The sequence below is a fragment of the Trichosurus vulpecula genome, chromosome 9 (assembly GCF_011100635.1).
Source record: "Trichosurus vulpecula isolate mTriVul1 chromosome 9, mTriVul1.pri, whole genome shotgun sequence".
NCBI lineage: Eukaryota > Metazoa > Chordata > Mammalia > Diprotodontia > Phalangeridae > Trichosurus > Trichosurus vulpecula.
This window is the reverse complement of record NC_050581.1, coordinates 11,883,967-11,904,982: the sequence shown is the minus strand read 5'-3', so window position 1 is coordinate 11,904,982 and position 21,016 is coordinate 11,883,967. Positions and strand designations below refer to the sequence as shown.

Below are 21,016 nucleotides of genomic sequence, written 5' to 3'. Positions count from 1 at the left end.
GACTAATCTTCACCATCATCACTACTACTACTATCGAGAGTCTTAATCCACTCCCTGTAGGCATAAAATCTCTGTAAGCGTGGCAAAGGAAAAAAGAGAAGCACAAAGGTTAGTTCAGCAATGGCAAGTCATTTCAAAAACATGTACAATTATGAAATGTTTTAGGGTTCAGAATACTATTGAAGCATTCTTTGGGCTATTACTAAGGTTGTATTTGTAGATTTAAATGAATTCTTTTAAGCACATAGGCTTTCGTAGGAAAAAATGTTTTGTGGCACTCTGTGAAAAGCAATTCAAGGTCGTCATTATTTTACTCTGGTTGGTTAAATTTAACTGACCACAATCCCCAGTCAAGACCATCTGGAAAGACAACAATATGTGACTGTCTAGTTGGAAATGTACACACTAAAAAGACTCATTTTATATATGCTACTTTCACCATAAACTTTACATATGTGTGTGCGTGTGTGTGTGTGCATGTGTGTGTGCGCATCCATACATATATACATATATCTTAAGTAGTTCACAGCAGCATGGATAGAAAATAGAGACAAAATATGAAGGGAAAAACTCCCTGAAACTATGAATCACTTTCTAAGGGTACTATTTTTAAACAATGTACATCAACTCTGAATAAGATTGTTAATCTAGCCTATCTGTCAGCAACAGACTTCTTTTCTAAATTGTGATGATGAATGTAATTGTAAGAATTTCTAGATAATGTTAAGAAAATATAGCACAGTTTCTTCAAAAGCCTCCATATTTTAAATGTATGATTAAAAGACTGAGCTAATCACAAATCAAAAGATACCTGTGCAAGTGTAGGTCATTCTACCTAATCCTTAAACATAGCAACAGATGACACTTATCTGGGTCATAAGCACTGTCATTAGTTAAATACCTATTACTTTTGGTATACTTAATACTGACATACCAAAAATACATGAGTTTATAAAGATTTACATAAAGTCATGTTCTTCAACTCTTCAAAGTTTAAAGTTTCCAAAAATAACCATTATCCAAAGACGCAGACAATTCTTAATGTCCTTGAAACTAAGATAGCAGCAGAAGAATCTGCAGGATCTCCTGGTTTCTATTTTATTTTTATAACTAGTAATGAGGCTATATAGCCTTACACTTTTCCTAACAACATCTCTATTTGCCTCCACCTATAATACCTATAGCACACACAGAGTATATAGTATAGTATTTCTAAACTTCTCATATATTTTAAAAGTTTAATTAAACTATTATAATTAAAACTGAATGTGTGTTAAATGCTAGTATAACATGGGCAAGAAGAGAAATGGTTGGGTAACAATTTTCAAGTAGTAGAATAAGTGATTTTCACCTTTACCACAAACCATTTTTTGTAATATAACTTACCCTGTAATGCCCATTAGAAATCACATTTGGCTGATATTTGCTAGTTTTATTCTAAAATTGTTTTAAAGTTTCAGAAAGACACTATATTACATGCAGTATGACATTTCTTAAACAAAAAACTGCACTGTCAAAAAAATCTGGCTTCATGTTATGTGCTATGACAGTTTTCATCATTTACAAGTATTCTGTAATGAAGGCTATAAGATACATGCTTTATGGCTTATGAGTAAATTAAAAAATTGCCTTGTTTAGTTTACTCATAATCACCTTATGTATAGTGTTATTTTAACATGTCAAAACAATAAAGGGCAGCATTACTATAGATTATAACCACCACTTTGTTTTGCAATAAAGGCTACAATAGAGTAGTAAATATTTATGTCTACAAAGAAAACCTCTCCTTATTTTCTCACTGAGGATTTAAATCACTTTAAGTCAAGTAAAATGCTTTAAATTATAGCGGGCAAAAAAATTTTTTAAAAAGCCAATTAAGCAGTAGAAAATTTCCAGTTCACTTAAAAAAAAAAGCTTTTTTTGCTTCTTTAACTATATTCCCAGATGAAGTATTTTAACTCAGTGGTGTCTACCATCCCATAAGAACTACTTTTATAAGAAGAAAGTGGGGTTTGACTCGAAATGCATAGCTATCCTACAAAAAAGTATTGAAAACAGAATGCTCTATGGGCAAGAGAAGGAAACTAAGCTATACAAATGTTTTTGCTACGGCTGAACAGACTGTCTGGAAAGCACAAGAACCCTGAAAAACTCTGGTATATAAACAGTTCTGATTATCCTTTCCTGAACCTGGGGCAACTATAACACTTGTGGCACTAATGAAACAGTCCAAAATGACACAGTGCAACTGTCAAATTGTCAGATTTACAAGGTACACAAGGCAAAGCGGGTTTCAACTGATCTTACTGGCTTTTACGTAAGAAAATCTTGGTTGAAAATATATATGGTGTAAAATTAAAATAAGACCCTACAAAACATTTAGACTTGCTAATAATCCCTATATATGTAGTTACCATTAGTAAGGCTTTTCACTTTATTAAAACATTGCAATTGTTGTACGTAGTTTGCAAAGTTTTATGGCTATGTTGATATAAAAATCTACTGTAGGCTTTCACTTGCAAGTCATGCATTAACTGTTTTCATATCAAACTTTTTGATACCTGTAAAAAAGAAAAAACCTTACAGTGAATAAATGTACTTTCAAATTTAAGTATCAGAAAGTTTTAAATAAGAGGATTAAGCAGTTTGTGAGAAAACCTTAAAAGCCTTACATGTAAAGCATTAACAAATAGTTAAATTGGCTACTTTAAACTCTTAAAGAATTTAAACCTCAGAAGTAAATTTATCTTAACTAATAAGATAATAATTTTACCTGTAACATCTGATTTCCAGTTCCATCCCTCAATCTGTACGGTCTAATAACCCCATCTTCATTAAAAAATCTTGGGGGACGAAGACTCTCCACTTCATCAGAAGTCTCAGTAGCTCTAGGGAAAAATAATACAGAGGTAAAATTATGTAACAACAAAATCCTATTATAATAAATAGGGACTAGATGGTCCTTTTGTGGCTGTGTGACCTCATTATATTATTGCTCTTCCAGTTGCCCAAACTGTCCAAGGACAAATCGTGGGGAAGAATTAAATGTCAGCTAATAGCTAATGCTTTATTCTCCAAGCAGAGTTTAGACTGTTTAGAATGACCCATGGTGCGGCGAGGCAGCGCAGTGGATGGAGTCAGGTAGACTCATTTTCCTGAATTCCAATCTGCCTCAGATGTGACCCTGGACAAGTCTCTTAACCCTGTTTGCTTCAGTTTCCTCATCTATAAAATGAGCTGGAGAAGAAAATGACAAATCATTCTGAAATCTTTACCAAGAGAACGCCAAATAGGATCATGAAGAGTCGGACGTGATCAAAAATGACTGAACAACAGAATTACCAATAACGTCTAACACACGACACAATAATCCTGTCCCTTTTCCTTGTAAAGGGATGACTCCTAATTATCTACAACTTCAGAGAAAATTTCAGACCTCATCAGTACAGGTTAGGGTAGAAATCTGCATTGCTCTATATTATAAATACTCTGCGGATATGATAATATGTAAAATTGTTGGTCTCCCAATGCATCCTGGGCCCTTTCCAGTTGTCCTGGTGAATATCAGGCCGCCGGACCCAGACGGCCCTGCCTAGAGGAGAATGTGAGGCCGGTGACCTTGCACGGCCCTCCCTCACTCAAATCAAAGTCACCTGCCAGTCGTGTCATCATTTCCCTGATGTCATGGTCCTCTTCGAGAATGAAGGACAAACACAACAATGTAAAACTGTTAACAAAATTTCTACTGGAATATTGAACTCTGCAATAAAACTGACCCCACTGTCTCAAAGGCTAGCATAGCTAGCCTCAAGTATCTTACAACCTGGTTAGACAGAGTGTTGTGCCAACAGCAGACTATACATTGTGCCTGACAGCCAGCTGATGCATGGAACAGCATATCATTAGTAGGCAAGCCTTGGCAACCCATTCAAGCATATCCACACACCCACACCCACACACTACACACATCCCTTAGTCCTGTGTGTCACCTTTCTGTTTCCAGAAAGATGGTCATGAAAATTCAGTTTCTAGATGATAACAAACTTATTTAGCTCCAACTGTTCTAAATGTGAAATGTTTGTCCAATGGTGAACAAGTTGATATACTACTGGAGGAATAAACCAAATCAATACTGATATTCTTGCTATAAATGAAACCACAAGACAAAATATTTGTGGTGAAATGAAAAAAAATTATTCACATATTCTTTCCAGATGAGTGAATAAAGAAGATATCATAAACCCGAAGGCAATAAGAAATATAACTAGATGGGATGTTTGATTATTTCACCCACAAGTGCTCGTAAGCAAAGCAAAAGGATCACCATGCAGACTACTGCAGCTCATGAATGTACTGTTTCATGGAATAAAAAAAAAAAAAGCATCCCTTTTCCCCTTACTTTCTTGTAGGGCAGGATAGATTTTTATGCCCCATTCCCTATATATCTTATTTCTCAGTTGCATGCTAAAACAACTTTTAAGCATCTGCTTTTAAAACTTTGAGTTCCAAATTCTCTCCCCTCTTCCGTTCCCACACACCCTCCCTAGGAAGGCAAGCAATTCAACATAGATCACACATGTATCACTATGTAAAACACTTCCACAACACTCATGTTGTGAAATGCTATTTCCTTCCCTCCTATCCTGTCCCCCTTTATTCAATTTTCTCCCTTGACTCTGTCCCTTTTCGAAAGTGTTTCCTTTTGATTACCTCCTCCCCCTATCTGCCCTTCCTTCTATCATCCCCCCCTTTTTTCCCCTTCCCCTTACTTTCCTGTAGGGTAAGATACCCAATTGAGTGTGTATGTTACTCCCCCCTCAAGGTGAATCCGATGAGAGCAAGACTTATTCATTCCCCCTCACCTGCCCCCTCTTCCCTTATTACAGAACTGCTTTATCTTGTCACTTTTATGTGACATAATTTACCCCATTCTATCTCTCCCTTTCTCCCTCTCTCAATATATTCCTTTCTTACCCCTTAAGTTTATTTCATCTTTTAGATATCATCCCTTCATATTCAACTCATTCTGTGACCTCTGTCTATTCCCTTCAACTCCCCTAATACTGAGAAAGTATCCTGAATTACACACATCCTCTTTCCACGTAGGAATGTAAACATAACAGTTCAACTTTACTAAGTCCCTTATGAATTCTCTTTCTTGTTTACCTTTTTATGCTTCTCTTGATTCTTGTATTTCAAAGTCAAATTTTCTATTCAGCTCTGGTCTTTTTTTCAAATCATTATTTATTTAATATTTTTAGTTTTCAGCATTAATTTTCACAAGAGTTTGAATTACAAATTTTCTCCCCATTTCTACCCTCCCCCTCACTCCAAGATGGCATATATTCTGATTGCTCTGTTCCCCAGTCAGCCCTCCCTTCTGTCACCCCACTCCCCCCCATCCCCTTTTCCCTTACTTTCTTGTAGGGCAACACAGAGGTTTATGCCCCATTGCCTGTATATCTTATTTCCTAGTTGCATGCAAAAACTTTTTTTTTGAACATCTTCTTTTAAAACTTTGAGTTCCAAATTCTCTACCCTCTTCCCTCCCCACCCACCCTGCCTAAGGAAGGCAAGCAATTCAACATAGGCCACATGTGTATCATTATGCAAAACCCTTCCACAATACTCATGCTGTTGTGAAAAACTAACCATATTTTGCTCCTGCCTATCCTATCCCCCTTTATTCCTTTTTCAAAAGTGTTTGCTTTTGATTACCTCCTCCCTCTATCTGCCCTCCTTTCTATCATCCCCCCTTTTTATCTCCTTCCTCCTTCTTTCCTGTGGGGTAAGATACACAATTGAGTGTGTATGTTGTTCCCTCCTCAGTTCAAATCTGATGAAAGCAAGATTCACTCATTCCCCTTCACCTGCCCCCTCTTCCCTCCCAACTGAACAGATTTTTCTTGCCACTTTTATGCGAGATAATTTATCCCATTCTATATCTCCCTCTCTCCCTCTCTCAATATATTCCTCTCTCATCCCTTAATTTGATAATTTGAGTTTTTTTTTTTTAGATATCACTCCTTCATGTTCAACTCACCCCGTGCCCTCTGTCTCTCTCTCTCTCTATATATATAATGTGTGTGTGTGTGTACATTCCCTTCAGCTACCCTAATACTGAGGTCTCAATAATTATACACATCATCTTTCCATGTAGGAATGTAAACAAAACAGTTCAACTTTAGTAAGTCCCTTGTGATTTCTCTTTCTTGTTTACCTTTTGATACTTCTTTTGATTCATGTGTCTGAAAGTCACATTTTCTATTCAGCTCTGGTCTTTTCACTGAGAAAGCTTGAAAATCCTCAGTTTTATTGAAAATCCATATTTTACATTAGATCATGATACTCAGTTTTGCTGTATAGGTGACTCTTGGTTTTAATCCTAGCTCCTTTGACCTCCAGAATATCACATTCCAAGCTCTTTGATCCCTTAATGTAGAAGCTGCTAGATCTTGGGATATTCTGACTATGTTTCCACAATACTCAAATTGTTTCTTTCTGGCTGCTTGCAGTATTTTCTCTTTGAACTGGAAACTCTGGAATTTGGCGACAATATTCCTAACAGTTTTCTTTTGGGGATCTATTTGAGGAGGCGATCTGTGGATTCTTTCAATTTCTATTTTACCCTGTGGCTCTAGAATATCAGGGCAGTTCTCCTTGATAATTTCTTGAAAGATGATATCTAGGCTCTTTTTTTTGATCATGGCTTTCAGGTAGTCCAATAATTTTTAAATTATCTCTCCTGGATCTATTCTCCAGGACAGAGATTTTTCCAATGAGATATTTCACATTGTCTTCCATTTTTTCATTCCTTTGGTTCTGTTTTATATTATCTTGATTTCTCATAAAGTCACTAGCTTCCACTTGCTCCAATCTAATTTTTAAGGTGGTATTTTCTTCAGTGGTCTTTGGGACCTCCTTTTCCATTTGGCTAATTCTTCCTTTCAAGGCATTCTTCTCCTCATTGGCTTTTTGGAACTCTTTTGCCATTTGGGTTAGTCTATTCTTTAAGGTGTTATTTTCTTCAGTATTTTTTTGGGTCTCTTTTAGTAAGTCATTGACTTGTTTTTCTTGCATCACTCTCACTTCTTGTCCCAATTTTTCCTCTACCTCTATTACTTGCTTTTCCAAATCCTTTTTGAGCTCTTCCGTGGCCTGAGACCAATTCATATCTTTCTTGGAGGCTTTTGCCAGAGGCTCTATGACTCTGTTGACTGGCTGTATGATTTGATCTTCTTTTCACCAAAAAAGGAATCTGGAGTTTGAGTCTGAGTCCATTTTCGCTGCTTGGCCACATTCCCAGCCAACTACTTGACCCTTGAGCTTTTTGTCAGGATATGACTGCTTGTAGAGTAGAAAGTACTTTGTCCCAAGCTTTAGGGTCCAAGCACTGCTGTTTTCAGAGCTACTTCTTCTCCACCGTCCCCCTAGTCTCTGTCACAGCAGTGCTCCTCCTCCCCCAAGAACCGCCAACCAGGACCGCAATTCAGATCCAAGCAGGGCAGAGCAAGAGAATCTGCCTTTGTGACCAGAAAGCCCTCCTTGCATTCCTGCTCTGATCTGCTGCTAGATCCCCTCACCGTGTAAGCCAGGGAAAGAGATTATCTTAAAAGACAAGAAATAACTGGGAAAGACATGGCAGTCACTTCAGCATTAATGGGTCTTTGTTCAGACCAAACAGAGACTAATTGGAGCAAAGAGCAAAGAGCAAAATCAATACCAGAATAGAAGAAATGAAGAATGTAAGAAAACATTATGTCCAATAGTATAGGTCTAACATGGCTTATTTAAACAATTTGTTAAAGCTGAAGAATAGAAAATGGGTAAAAGTAAATATCTAGAGGGTTCTCACCATCTCTTGGACAAAACTACCTCATATTACCATCTCCAGAATGTTGGGGTGTATTAGGAAGGCAGAATTTATGATTTCAAAGAGAATCATACACATGTCTGAATGGTTCAGAACCGCAGGATATAAGGAATTCCCTAAGTAGAAGGCAGAAGAATTAAAGCATTTATTCAAGCTTCAAAGTAGCAGACCCACGAACCAGCATCCCCATTTTGATATCTTGATCAAGAGCTTCCAGGCCCAATAAGTCCGCCTCACAAGAGTAACCAGGAAGCCACAGAAAAACATGATGGCATTAAACCAAATCATATTCATGCTTCCCCCCTCCAGTAAGAAGATTACCCACTGGCCTCAAGCCCTTGCTCAGCACTCCTCGGTCCACACGTGGGTCAGCCCTGCTACCAGGAGCTCCTGCATCTTCAGCTTTGGCTGTAGCTGTCTCTGGCTGCAACAAGTCTCAATCTCCAAGCTGTCTTCTCTCATTTATAGAGTTTTTGACATCATCAAGCATCGTCTGAATGACCAGAACTTAGGCTCTGGTGATTGGTTCTTGAGTTGGCGCCCCCCCTTAGGACCCTGGGAGGTTCACATCCACATAGATGAGGTTAACACCTAATAGGGGTTTGGGCCTAGGGCTTTGCACCTAGTAAGTCTCAATGAAATACACTGAATTACTCAAAGCAAACAAAAGCCAAACTCTTCAAGGGCACTTGTTGAACTAAGTGCTAAGGAGCCCATTTTGCTTACCAACACAGGGGGTCAAAAGAACTTATAAGTTTCTTTAGCCACAAATCAGTTGCTGTCCTTGCCAAGTAGACACACATGGAAGTCAAGAACAACATCAGATTATAGTACAAGTTAACTGGACAAACACTGACAAAAGTTGAAGGAGGGAGATCATAGAGTCGTAGACTTAAGATACTAAAGAGATTCAGAGATCATCTAAGCCAATTCCCTCATTAACAGAGGAACTTAGGGGAACTTAGAAGTAGAGGGAACTTAAGCTCAGAGGTTAAGCGGTTTCCCAAAGGGCACAGGCAGTACAATCGGTAGCAGAGCAGGATCTGAACCAAGGTCATCTGACTCCAAATCCATTTGTTTGGTAGAGATTCTGTATTAACCTTGCTATTTCCATGCCCCCTTAAAAGATGAGTTGAGGGTAGATTCTATTTTTACTTTTCTTTGTATCCCCAGGCTTTGCCTGGAACAAAGCAAGCACTTAATATTTGTTGATTGACAATGTGATTTTGGTATACTACTGGAATGGCAGCCTAATCTGTGTCTGTCTGGCATGACAGATAGAAAATGGGACTACTGGGCCCAGAAATCAATAAAAAGACAAGAGGAGCCAGAATTGCTTTAAAGAAAGAAATGATGAATATTATTTAAAATGAGTTAGTATATACCTTAACTATACCTTAACTATAAGGTATATACCTTAAGCACTATATAAAAGCACTAAAGTATATACCTTAAAGCACTATATAAATGCCAGCAATTTTATTACACAGAAGCATGTTAAGATTTATATGAACTGATGCAAAGTTAAGTAACCAGAGGCAGGAAATAAAAATACATGACTATAAATGTCTATGAAAAGAATAATAACTGCAAAACAATAAAAAATGCTACAAAATCATAAAGAACAATCACGACCCCAAAGAACAAATACAAGCAGACACTTCTGTTTACTCCTTTGCAGAAGTGTGTAACACTGCATACATTTTTAGTTTTTTCAGTATATTGATCAATTTTTCTGTTTTATTTTCCATTTTCTTTTTCTTAAAAAAATCTTTTATGGAAGTGTAAGAGGGTGGGATGTAGGAGCAATTCTAGGTTAAATAAAAATAAAAGATATTAACAAACTTGTTTTTAAAATTTACCAATTGATAAATGGTCACAGGATATGGATTGTTGTTTGTCCTTCATTCTCGAGGAGGATCATGACATCAGGAACATAATGCAAGACTTGCAAGTGAATTAGATTTAAGTGAGGCAGGGCTAGGCAAACTAGCCTCACTTTCTCCTCTGGAGCCATCTGGGTCCAGTGGCAAGATACAGAACAGGACCACTGGAGATCACCCTGGATGCAATGAGGAACCTTGGCCTTTATAAGCTAAGATCTTTCCTAGGACTCAGTTTGACTGAGGCAATGACCATTCAGTGATTAAGGCTAGGTAAAAAAATGATGCAAAGAATGGCTTCTTTTACCTAGTCAAAAAAAAAAAAATCTAGTAGGGGAAGACCCTCAGGGTTTCTAGCTAAAACTGAAACAATTACTATTTACACTTGCTCTGAGCCACCAGAGCCCGAACAATGACCAAGTGAGGCCTGGGCTGGGACCTACTGTTGGCCAGTTAGTGAAAGCCAAACTTCAAGACATCTTGCACAGGATATGGATGGGCAGCTTTTAAAGGAAGAAATCCAAGTTATTAATAACCAGGTAAAAATATTTTAAATTGATCAGAGAAATTAACATTAAAGTAACTCTGAAATGCCACTTCACAACTATTAGATTCGAAAAACTGACAAAACTGTAAAAAGTTGGAGGGGCTAGAGGAAAATAGGCACGTCAATGCACTATTGGTAGAACAACTGTGAACTGGTTCAGCCATTCTGGAAAGCAATTTTGAACTATATCCTAAACATCATTATACTGCATATCCTTCAATCCCACAGTATCACTACTCAGTTTATACAGCAAAGAGAAGAACGAGGAAAAGAATCTATATGTTTAAAAATATTTATATTGTCTCTTTTTGTAGCAGCAAATCACTGGAAACTAAGCAGCCCATCAATGAGGAATGGCCGAACAAATTATGGAATATAAATGTAATGGAATACTGTTGTGACAAAAGAAATGACAGACAACTTAGAAAAACTTCAGATGGCTGATCAATGCAAGGATCAGTTGTGATTCAAGGGGACCAATAATGTAACATGCTAACTCCCTTACTTTCCAACAATGGCGTAAAAACAATGTGGCCAGCAGCTACTGTGGGGGTGAAAGACTCACTGAGGGCACCACGAGGAAGCCTGCAATGGCGGTGTGACCTAGTTTGTAAACAAGTATTTTGGGAAATGATACTGAACGATATGTTTTGTTAAGTTGCTATGAATGTTATCCTTTAGTTCCCTGATGGGATCACACGTATAATGCCTCTATTTGTTCCAGGGCCCATGGTCATTTAGATTGGATTAGATTTAGATCTAAGGCCAAGGATCCTGGAAGGGGTAGAGTATAATGTAAGTAGGGTAGGACTTTTTTTACTGTTTTCTCTTTTAGAAGGCTAAAGTAATCAAGTGCCTTCCATTAAGTCTTGCTAGGTGCTAAGCCGCAGGCCCAGCCCTTTTGCTGTTTAGGTGTGAAGTCTTTGGGCCCTAAGAAGGGTATATAAAACTTAGAGGTTAGCATTTTGTTTTGATGCTCTCGCTCACTGTGAAAGTGTTGTGTGATCTGACTAGAGAGAATCTGGGCAGCTGTTGTTAAGAGCACTCCCTGCCCCAGCTTTGAAAAAACCCAGATGTTGGTGCATCTCTTTTTGGTAACTATATATGTGATGTCTTGATCAAACAAAGCCCATCTGTTGAATTGTGTTATTTGCTCTGTTTATATTGTCTCTGTAATATCTGTTTGTATTTGCTCTGAAGTTCAGGGTGCTGGATTTTCCTCCTGAACTAAATGAATGATACATGTATATTTGATTAAAGTGATACTATAAACCACTTAAAGTAGCTTTTCTTAGAAAAGCAAATCAAAGAACCTGTGCTGGCAGCTATTGTTGGGTCATACATCCCTATAACAGCTGCTAGCCATGTTGTTGTTACACATGGCTGTAATATTAATTAAGTTGGGACTTTTTTTTACTGTTTTAGAATGATAAATTAATTGTCTTTGATTGAGCCTTACTAGGTACAAAGCCCCAGGCCCAAACCCCTATCTACTAGGTGCTAAGCCTATGTGGGCGTGAAGCCCTCAGGGACCTAAGGGGAGTTGCTAAGACCAGAGCCAATAGTAGGAGCCTGAGTTCTGGTCGCTCAGATGACGTCTGATGACAGCTAAAGAGTGTATAAAAAGAGAGAACACAGCTATTTGCTAGAGGCTCTCACTCCTGGAGGTGTGGGACTCTGGGCAGCTGCTCTAAGAGCCTCACGGCTCACCCAGATGTTGATGGTTTCTTGGCAACTATGAATTGTATTTGGTCTGTTCATAATGTATGTTTGTAATTTGTTTGTATTTGCTCTGAAGTTCAGGGTGCTGACTTTTTCCCCTGATATTTGTATGCTGGACTGAAATAAGACTATCAAACTCTTAACGTTGCTTTCCTTAGTAAAGCAGATCAAAAGAACCTGTGCTGGCAGTGACCTCGCTGTCGGGCTTGTGTTGGTCTTTCACGCCCACGGCAGCTGCTAGCCGAATAGTTGAAACAATAGCTATGTCCAAAAATATATGTCTCTAATTCTGTACTTTGCATTCGCCACCTTAAGGTGCAGGATGACATTTTTATTTTTGGGCGTGGTCCACTGTTGGAATTTGTTTCACATGATTATGCATATTTGTTATAAAGGTTTTTTGTTTTCTTTTTTTCAGTGAGTGAGAAGAAAGTGGGAAAGAGAAAATAAATGCTCATTAAAAAATGAAACTAATAAAAAAGACATTAAAGAAATATATGATCAAAAAAGGAGACACGTTGCCTTTATAGCAAGAGTAAGGAATGACTGACTACCTAAGTGCTATGCTGATACCAAGAATTGTTAAAAGACCTAAAGGACTAATTAATCCATCAGACAGTCTATCGAATGTACTGGTTACTATGGTAAAATGTTTATGGAGGATCAGTGCAAAAATGTGGACAAGCATCACACAGGAAATGGAGGGGGTAGACAATGTACACCAGGTTAGAACTCTTAAGGCTTCAGTGAGATCACTGGTACACTCAAGTACAAAAGTAACCTATAAAATGAGGGGAATTAATATTTGTACAACCTACCTGACAGAATTGTTGCGTATTAATATGTACAAAAGTTACACAGAGTATTTTCATTACAGAATTTTCAGGCTACAAAGTACCTAGCCATCACTTTGTTCAGCTGCCTTTACTTTCCAGACAAGTATATTGGAACTAAGGAGAAGTTAAGCTACTTTCACCCTGCCAGATAATCAGCTAAACTAGAAGGTTAGGACTAGTTAGGACTAGAGCACAGCTCACTGCCATGATCCAAACGAGTGCTTTATCCACTTTCTAGCTGTTAATATGTACTTCATTCTATCTTATGTTGAATGGGATTTACCTTTTAATTCCCTGAAAGGTGCTACTAGCCATATCGATAATTCCTCCTGTTGGCCTTGCCACTGCTCCAACTAATCCTTTCCCAACACCCTTAAAGAACCCTGCTGCTCCTTCTTTTTGGGCTCCTAGAAAAAAGTAACATAATTAGAATGAATAGGATGAAAATTATCTCAACAGGAATTTTGCTAGTTATGTATGACTTGAAGGAAATGTATTTACCTTTGATTGGCTTAGTCACTATTCCTGTTATCCCACTTACAAAACCCTAGATGAAAAAAAAATTAAAAATCAACAATATTTTTGCATAGATGTCTTCAAACACAAAACTTTAATTGTGGATTTCCAGAAAATAATTTAGCTTTGTGCAGTCTATACATAGTAATTACCTTGTCTGGTTATTTTGCTTAAATCTCTATTCTCTATTCTACCTGCCTTTGAAGATATTAAAGCACTAGATTTGCATACTTATATGTATGTATCACTTTCTACTGCTCTTCAGGTTTTAAAATAATCCTATGGGGTATGAGGTTCATGGGCATATTTTCCTTATTAACAGTAGAATATGAACAACTGAGAAGTTGCAAGAACTTCCTCAGAAGTTCTTCTTACAGAAACTAAGCCTTTTCCTCCACGTGTGATGCCTTCTCTAAGACCCGCAGGTTGTTTATTCATGGCCTCTCTTCTCTTCTGCTGGTAATCTTCATCCATAGTCATGGCTGCTACACCTTTAGCCATAGCATTAGTTATTTTAGAGGCAGCACCTGCCAGTCCACCTAATAGAAATTAGAATATATTATAGAATATATATATAGAATAAAATAACATACTATTCTAGCACATATTATTGCAAAAGGTCCTCAACATCATGATAATTGCTTACCAACAGCTCCTCCAACTAGTGCTTTAAGTCCTAATGCCATGCCCTCTACAAATTCTTCAGGACCCTGGATGGCTCCCTTAAAGACAAAAATAAAATTCACAATTAAAAGTTCTATTAACAGTAGAATTTACAATGAAATTGATTTGGGGCTAAACAATGCTTCTAACACAATGTATAACATGCTATGGCCTATTTAATTTATAAATTATACATAAGCTCAGGTAATGGATTCAGTAAGGTATGAGAGATATGCTTAGCGTACAACTATCAGAGATTAGACAGACTTAATTGTTAGGTAGTTCTTTCCTGACATCAAAGCTAAGTTATTTAATATGATTCATCAGATGAATTAACTATTGGTCTGGAAGCAGAAACTATAAGGCATAATAAAACAGCAGACAATAATTAAGAAATTCACAAAGAATAGTAAAAGACATACAAAAATGGTGGTTAACATAAAAAGTCATTTGAGACTAACAAAACAATTAGGTGTAATAATTACTGTAACTCTGAATAATGAAATAAATACTTTTAAAAATGTATTATTCCCCCAAATGCAGAAAGTTAGCACCAAATAGTACAAAATAGAAATACAAAGAAAAGAACTATTGAGCCCAATTTTACAATGATTTTAAAAAATCATTTACATTAGCACATGGTCTAAACATAACAATGGTGCTACAGTTTCTGAAAATATTGTATGAGCAAAATTATAACAACAGATGCTTAACTTATTTAAAATATTGTTTTAAAACAACAGACTTTGTGAGAATAATAATTTATTATTATGATGATGAATTGGATAAATATAATTTTACACAGATACACATACGCATATACATTAAAATATATTTAAACATTGTCAAAGTATACAGTTTTTCTTATATAAGCAACAAGACTATAGATCCAAAAAAAGCCTAGTATAAACTTTATTATGAGTGAACTATTTTAATATATTTACCATCAAAAAGGGATCTGACGTTTAAAGAGGATTTAAATGTTGACATCCTAACAGACAATAAAATTTAAAATGATCGCTTTTCAAAACAAAAAAAGAGTCATTAATATTACAGGATTTAGTTTAGATGTCTTTAACTTGGCATTTATATGAGTCTTTCCTTTATGCCCTTGTAATTTTAAAACAAAGTATTTTGCAACCTAACACAAATGCTTGAAACTCTTAAAATTATTAGTTAAAATTTCGGTTATCTCTTTTTCAGAAACGGTGGCCCTTAACTTTCTTTTAGCAACAAAATAAACAAATCATTGGCAAAGAGAGCCCCTTTAGTTCATTTGTTTCCAACAGTATTGCTACATTTATTATGGTGGTTAGTCTCTTAGAATAATAATGATAATAACAACTATCATTTATATAGCACTTTAAGGTTAACAAAGCACCTTATAATCATTATCTTATGGTATCTTGGCAACAATTTTAGGAGGTAGGTGCTACTGATACTAATAATTAGTATAATATTACCAAAGGAAGACTAACTCACATGATATGGTTCATAGAAAAATGCTTCTACTCCTTCAGAAAATTCTCGAATTAAGCCAAATGGATTTCCTAAAACTTCAAGTCCGAGAATAAGAACATACATTTGCTTAATGGCCTAGAGGAAGCAAGTAAAATATGGTAGTTAAAAAATACATAAATGGCCCAAGTTTTTTAATTCAATTAATATCTGCCTCTATTATTTTTTTCGAAAAACCTAGTATTTTCCTCTTCTATGCCAACATCTTTAGCTTTTAAGAAGCACCCTCGAGGGGTGGAGCCAAGATGGTGGCTGAAAAGCAGGGACTACCATAAGCTCCCTGCCAAGCCCCTCCAAAAACCTATAAAAGGTGACTCTGAACCAATTCTAGAACTGCAGAACCCACAAAACAGGAGAGGGAAGCAGGGCTCCAGCCCAGGACAGCCTGGATGGTCTCTGGGTGAGGTCTATCCTGCACAGAGCTGGGAGCTGGGAGGGGAGCGGAGCAGAGCCCAGCCTGAGCAGTGCGGACCAACCAGACCAGGAGCCAGGCGGAGCGTGCCCTAGCGCCCTGAATCAGTGAGCTGCAGCAGTTACCAGACTTCTCAACCCACAAACACCAAAGACAACAGAGAAGGTTAGTGGGAAAAGCTGCTGGGGACAGAGTGTAAGAAGGAGTTCCCTGATTGGCCACTGCCCCGGGGGCAGTGGAGGTGGGCAGCTACAGAACTACAGCTGCAGTTGCTTCCAGCCCCAGGCCCACCTGGTGGGAGGAATTAAGTGGCAGATCAGAGCAGGAGTGCAGAGCCTGATGAAGATCTAAGTCCAGTCCGGGTTGGGGGTTCTTGGGGAAAGAGGAGTCCTGGTGTGGCAGAGCTGGCTGTTAAGAGCTCTGAAATCAACAGCGCATCCCCCCAAGCTTGGAACATAGTAGTCTTTACTCTGCAAGCAGTCATACCCCACTGAAAAACTCAAGGGTCAAGTCAGTTGGCTGGGAATATGGCCAGGCAGCGAAAACACACCCAGATTCAGTCTCAGACTTTGGAATCTTTCTTTGGTGACAAAGAAAACCAAAACATACAGCCAGAAGAAGTCAACAAAGTCAAAGAGCCTACAACAAAAGCCTCCAAGAAAAACATGAACTGGTCTCAGGCCATGGAAGAGCTCAAAAAGGAGTTGGAAAAGCAAGTTAGAGAAGTAGAGGAAAAATTGGGAAGAGAAATGAGAAGGATGCGAGAAAACCATGAAAAACAAGTCAATGACCTGCTAAAGGAGACCCAAAAAAATGCTGAAAAATATACTGAAGAAAACAACACCTTAAAAAATAGACTAACTCAAATGGCAAAAGAGCTCCAAAAAGCCACTGAAGAAAATACTACCTTAAAAATTAGACTGGAGCAAGTGAAAGCTAGTGACTTGATGAGAAATCAGGATATTATAACACAGATCCAAAGGAATGAAAAAATGGAAGAAAATGTGAAATATCTCATTGGAAAAACCACTGACCTGGAAAATAGATCCAGGAGAGATCATTTAAAAATTATTGGACTACCTGAAAGCCATGATCAAAAAAAGAGCCTAGATATCATCTTTCAAGAAATTATCAAGGAGAACTGCCCTGATATTCTAGAGCCACAGGGCAAAATAGAAATTGAAAGAATCCACCAATCGCCTCCTCAAATAGATACCCAAAAGAAATCTCCTAGGAACATTGTGGCCAAATTCCAGAGCTCCCAGGTCAAGGAGAAAATACTGCAAGCAGCCAGAAAGAAACAATTTGAGTATTGTGGAAACCCAATCAGAATAACCCAAGATCTGGCAGCTTCTACATTAAGAGATCGAAGGGCTTGGAATACAATATTCCGGAGGTCAATGGAGCTAGGATTAAAACCTAGAATCACCTACCCAGCAAAACTGAGTATCATGCTCCAAGGCAAAATATGGACTTTTAATAAAATAGAGGACTTTCAAGCTTTGTCAGTGAAAAGACCAGAGCTGAATAGAAAATCTGACTTTCAAACACAAAAATCAAGAGAAGCATGAAAAGGTAATCAAGAAAAAGAACAAGAAAAAGAAATTGCAAGGGACTTACTAAAGTTGAACTGTTTTGTTTACATTCCTGCATGGAAAGATGATGTGTGTGATTCATGGGACCTTGGTGTTAGGGTAGCTGAAGGGAATATGCATATATACATATATACACATACATATATATGTATGTATGTATATATACACACATATATACACACACACATATATACATATATATACACATACATATACAGATATATATATGTGTGTGTGTGTAGGTATATATGAGTGTGTATGTATGTATATATGTATGTGTATATACATATCTAGAGAGAGAGAGAGAGAGGGCACAGGGTGAGTTGAAGATAAAGGGAAGATATCTAAAAGAAATAAAATCAAATTAAGGGATGAGAGAGGAATATATTGAGAGAGGGAGATAGGGAGAGATAGAATGGGGTAAATTGTCTCGCATAAAAGTGGCAAGAAAAAGCAGTTCTGTGGGAAGAGAAGAGAAGGCAGGTGAGGGGGAATGAGTGAATCTCGCTCTCATTGGGTTTGACCTGAGGAGGGAATACCATACATACTCAATTGGGTATCTTACCCCACAGGAAAAAAGGAGGAAGAAGATAAAAAAGGGGGGGGGGGATGATGGAGGGGAGGGCAGATGGGGGTGGAGGCAATCAAAAACAAACATTTTCGAAGGGGGACAGGGCCAAGGGAGAAAATTCAATAGAGAGGGATAGGCTAGGAAGGAGCAAAATATAGTTGGTCTTTCACAACATGAGTATTGTGGAAGGGTTATACATAATGATACACATGTGGCCTATGTTGAATTGCTTGACTTCTTAGGGAGGGTGGGTGGGAAGGGAAGAGGGGAGAGAATTTGGAACTCAAAGTTTTAAAAACAGATGTTCAAAAACAACAACAACAAAAAAGTTTTTGCATGCAACTAGAAAATAAGATACACAGGCAATGGGGCATAGAAATTTATCTTGCCCTACAAGAAAGGAAGGGAAAGGGAGATGGGAGGGGAGTGGGTGACGAAGGGGAGGGCTGACTGGGGAACAGGGCAACCAGAATATACACCATCTTGGAGTGGGGGGGAGGGTAGAAATGGGGAGAAAATTTGTAATTCAAACTCTTGTGAAAATCAATGTTGAAAACTAACTGATAAAAAAAAAAAGAAGCACCCTAATATTATGTTGCTAAGTGCTACAGAAATGTCATGAAATAAAATTTCTGTAATAAAAAATAGTAACATGGACTATTTCAAGTCAATTTAAAATTCAAAGCACATTTAAAATATCTATTTATATGTCATTTGCTTTTCTAAATAATTACTGAAAAATGCTTACTGTCTTTCTAAACAAAAAGGTAGGTTACAGTGTGTATGTGTGAGTTCCCCGAGGGCAGGGACTATCATTTTGCCTCTTTTTGTATCCCCAATGATTAGCACAGTGCCTGATATAGTAGGCACCTAATTGTGTGTACATATATTTGAGTGGAATGGTAAATTTTTCATATTTAGTGCATGATTTTACTAGACTGTATGTCCTTTCCTTCCCCTTTATAATACAATCTCAGACCAACCTGTTTTGAATAATGCCTTATGACTTCAGACTGTAGTTCAGTTGTCGTATGGAACTGATAGTTAAGTTCAAAAAACGCCAGCCTGAAATTAAAAAAGAAAAAAATTTAAAGACTCAAAAGCTGTTATTTCAACAGTCACATGTCATTCATTCAACTCCTCTCACAATTTTTTCTTTCAAATTTGTTTCATTTACATTTATACCATTTTAATCACAAATTCCTGATTCTAGTTTTCTAATCTTTCTACAGTTTTTTTACCATACATCCAATTCTTACCATCTTTTGCATTAACTATTATTACTTCTCATTAATCTTTCCTAAATGCTACCCCAGCATATCATTTGTATTCTCTTTAAAATTTAGTATTTCCTTAGTCAAATATGTCAATTACTACTATCACTTCACACATATAATCACAGTTCATACCTTTGACTACCTCCTTCAAAATGCAAAAAATGCATTTACTTCACTACTTTAATCTAGCCATCACATTTCCTGCTTCTGACATTTCATTTGGATTAATGCACTCACTATTTGCAAAATTCATTCTTCCTTCACTAATATTTGGAATAGCCTTTGTTTGCTCAATCACTAAGCCACATGTCTCCCATTTTTCATAAACCATGGCAGAGCACACAGATCCTTCAAAAAAATCTTCTCTGAGAAGGTTAGAAAGGTACCAGACTTATACTTTGCTTCAATGTGCATAGTTCCTATTTCCTATAATTAAGCCAAGTATTTATCTATACCAACAGTATGTGTGTATACACATGTGTAAATTTTAACATACACAGAGGCCATATATTCATTTGACATTAGACTGCAATCTATTCAAGGGAAAGGATGGTTCCTTCAGTTATTCAATTGTTTATGAAGTTAGAATTATTGATCTACTATAGATCTAAAATTCTGTAGAGTTACATACTTAAATACTACATCTTGAACATCTGTAAGAGTGGCACCAATACTCTTCAGCAAGAGATTTATTGAATGAACTGGAATCAGTCCTCCTTGTTGTGCTGTATCTTTACCATCATCTCTACCCGAACTCAGTGAAACACTCAAGTGCAACTAAAAAGAAAGAAATACATAAGTAGAAAATGCTTTCCCAGTTGCAGCTCAATATTTCCATGTGCCTTTATGTTAAAATATCACTTTAACCATCATTTATAAATAACATAAACAAGCTATTAAATTCTTCTTTAACTTGGTAAGTATTTAATTATTAAAGATCTCAAAATCTAAACATTGACATTATTACTTTTCACTTTGGAATGGATGTAGAAGAAAAGTTCCTCCTACTAAATTCAATGAGAATCTGAGAAAACAAAACTTAAATAAACAGAAATAAATGCTTTAATCCTATTCAGAATAAAGATTTTAACTTCTGATAAATTTTACTTGTTCAAATTAATTGTAAAAAAACTGAAGAAAAATTATATGTCCTACAACTAAATATAAGTCTTAGATCACTGCAAATGTGTTTATATTAGGAAACTAGGTTAACAATCATATAATTAAAATTTTCAAACGGGCTTTTGGATTTTATGGTAATTATGTTTACAAAATGCTTTACTTATTTTGCATTTCACTTGGTCCTCACTCTTTGAAGTTGGTGCTACATATATTTCTATATCTATAGCTATATTCCTATATAAAAGTTTCAAATGAGGAAAGTGATACTTAGAGAGGTTACGTAATTTGCTCAGAATCCCACAGCTAGTAACTGTCTGAGGCAAGATTTGAACTCAGGATTCCCTGACTGCAAATCCAGCATTCGCTCCACAACGTCACCAAGCTGCTTCAACAAAGATCTTTATAAACATAAAAATTTTAAAACGGTGAACTAAAGCTTGTTATGAATTTATTATTCTTGAGTTCAGTAATTATATTTATT

General features: G+C 36.9%; 1 protein-coding gene across 1 annotated transcript in view; it reads right to left on the bottom strand.

Annotated features, from left to right (window-relative positions):
- VPS13A (vacuolar protein sorting 13 homolog A) overlaps positions 1–21,016 on the bottom strand; it is a 349,059-nt gene that overhangs the window by 26,739 nt on the left and 301,304 nt on the right. Inside the window, exons 61-68 of the mRNA XM_036739209.1 lie at positions 20,045–20,190; positions 19,120–19,201; positions 15,523–15,636; positions 14,024–14,099; positions 13,753–13,916; positions 13,363–13,408; positions 13,145–13,268; positions 2,774–2,888 (exon numbers count right to left, since the gene is read on the bottom strand). Of these exons, the coding sequence (XP_036595104.1) occupies positions 2,774–2,888; positions 13,145–13,268; positions 13,363–13,408; positions 13,753–13,916; positions 14,024–14,099; positions 15,523–15,636; positions 19,120–19,201; positions 20,045–20,190 (867 nt within the window). The remainder of the gene's footprint in view (positions 1–2,773; positions 2,889–13,144; positions 13,269–13,362; positions 13,409–13,752; positions 13,917–14,023; positions 14,100–15,522; positions 15,637–19,119; positions 19,202–20,044; positions 20,191–21,016) is intronic.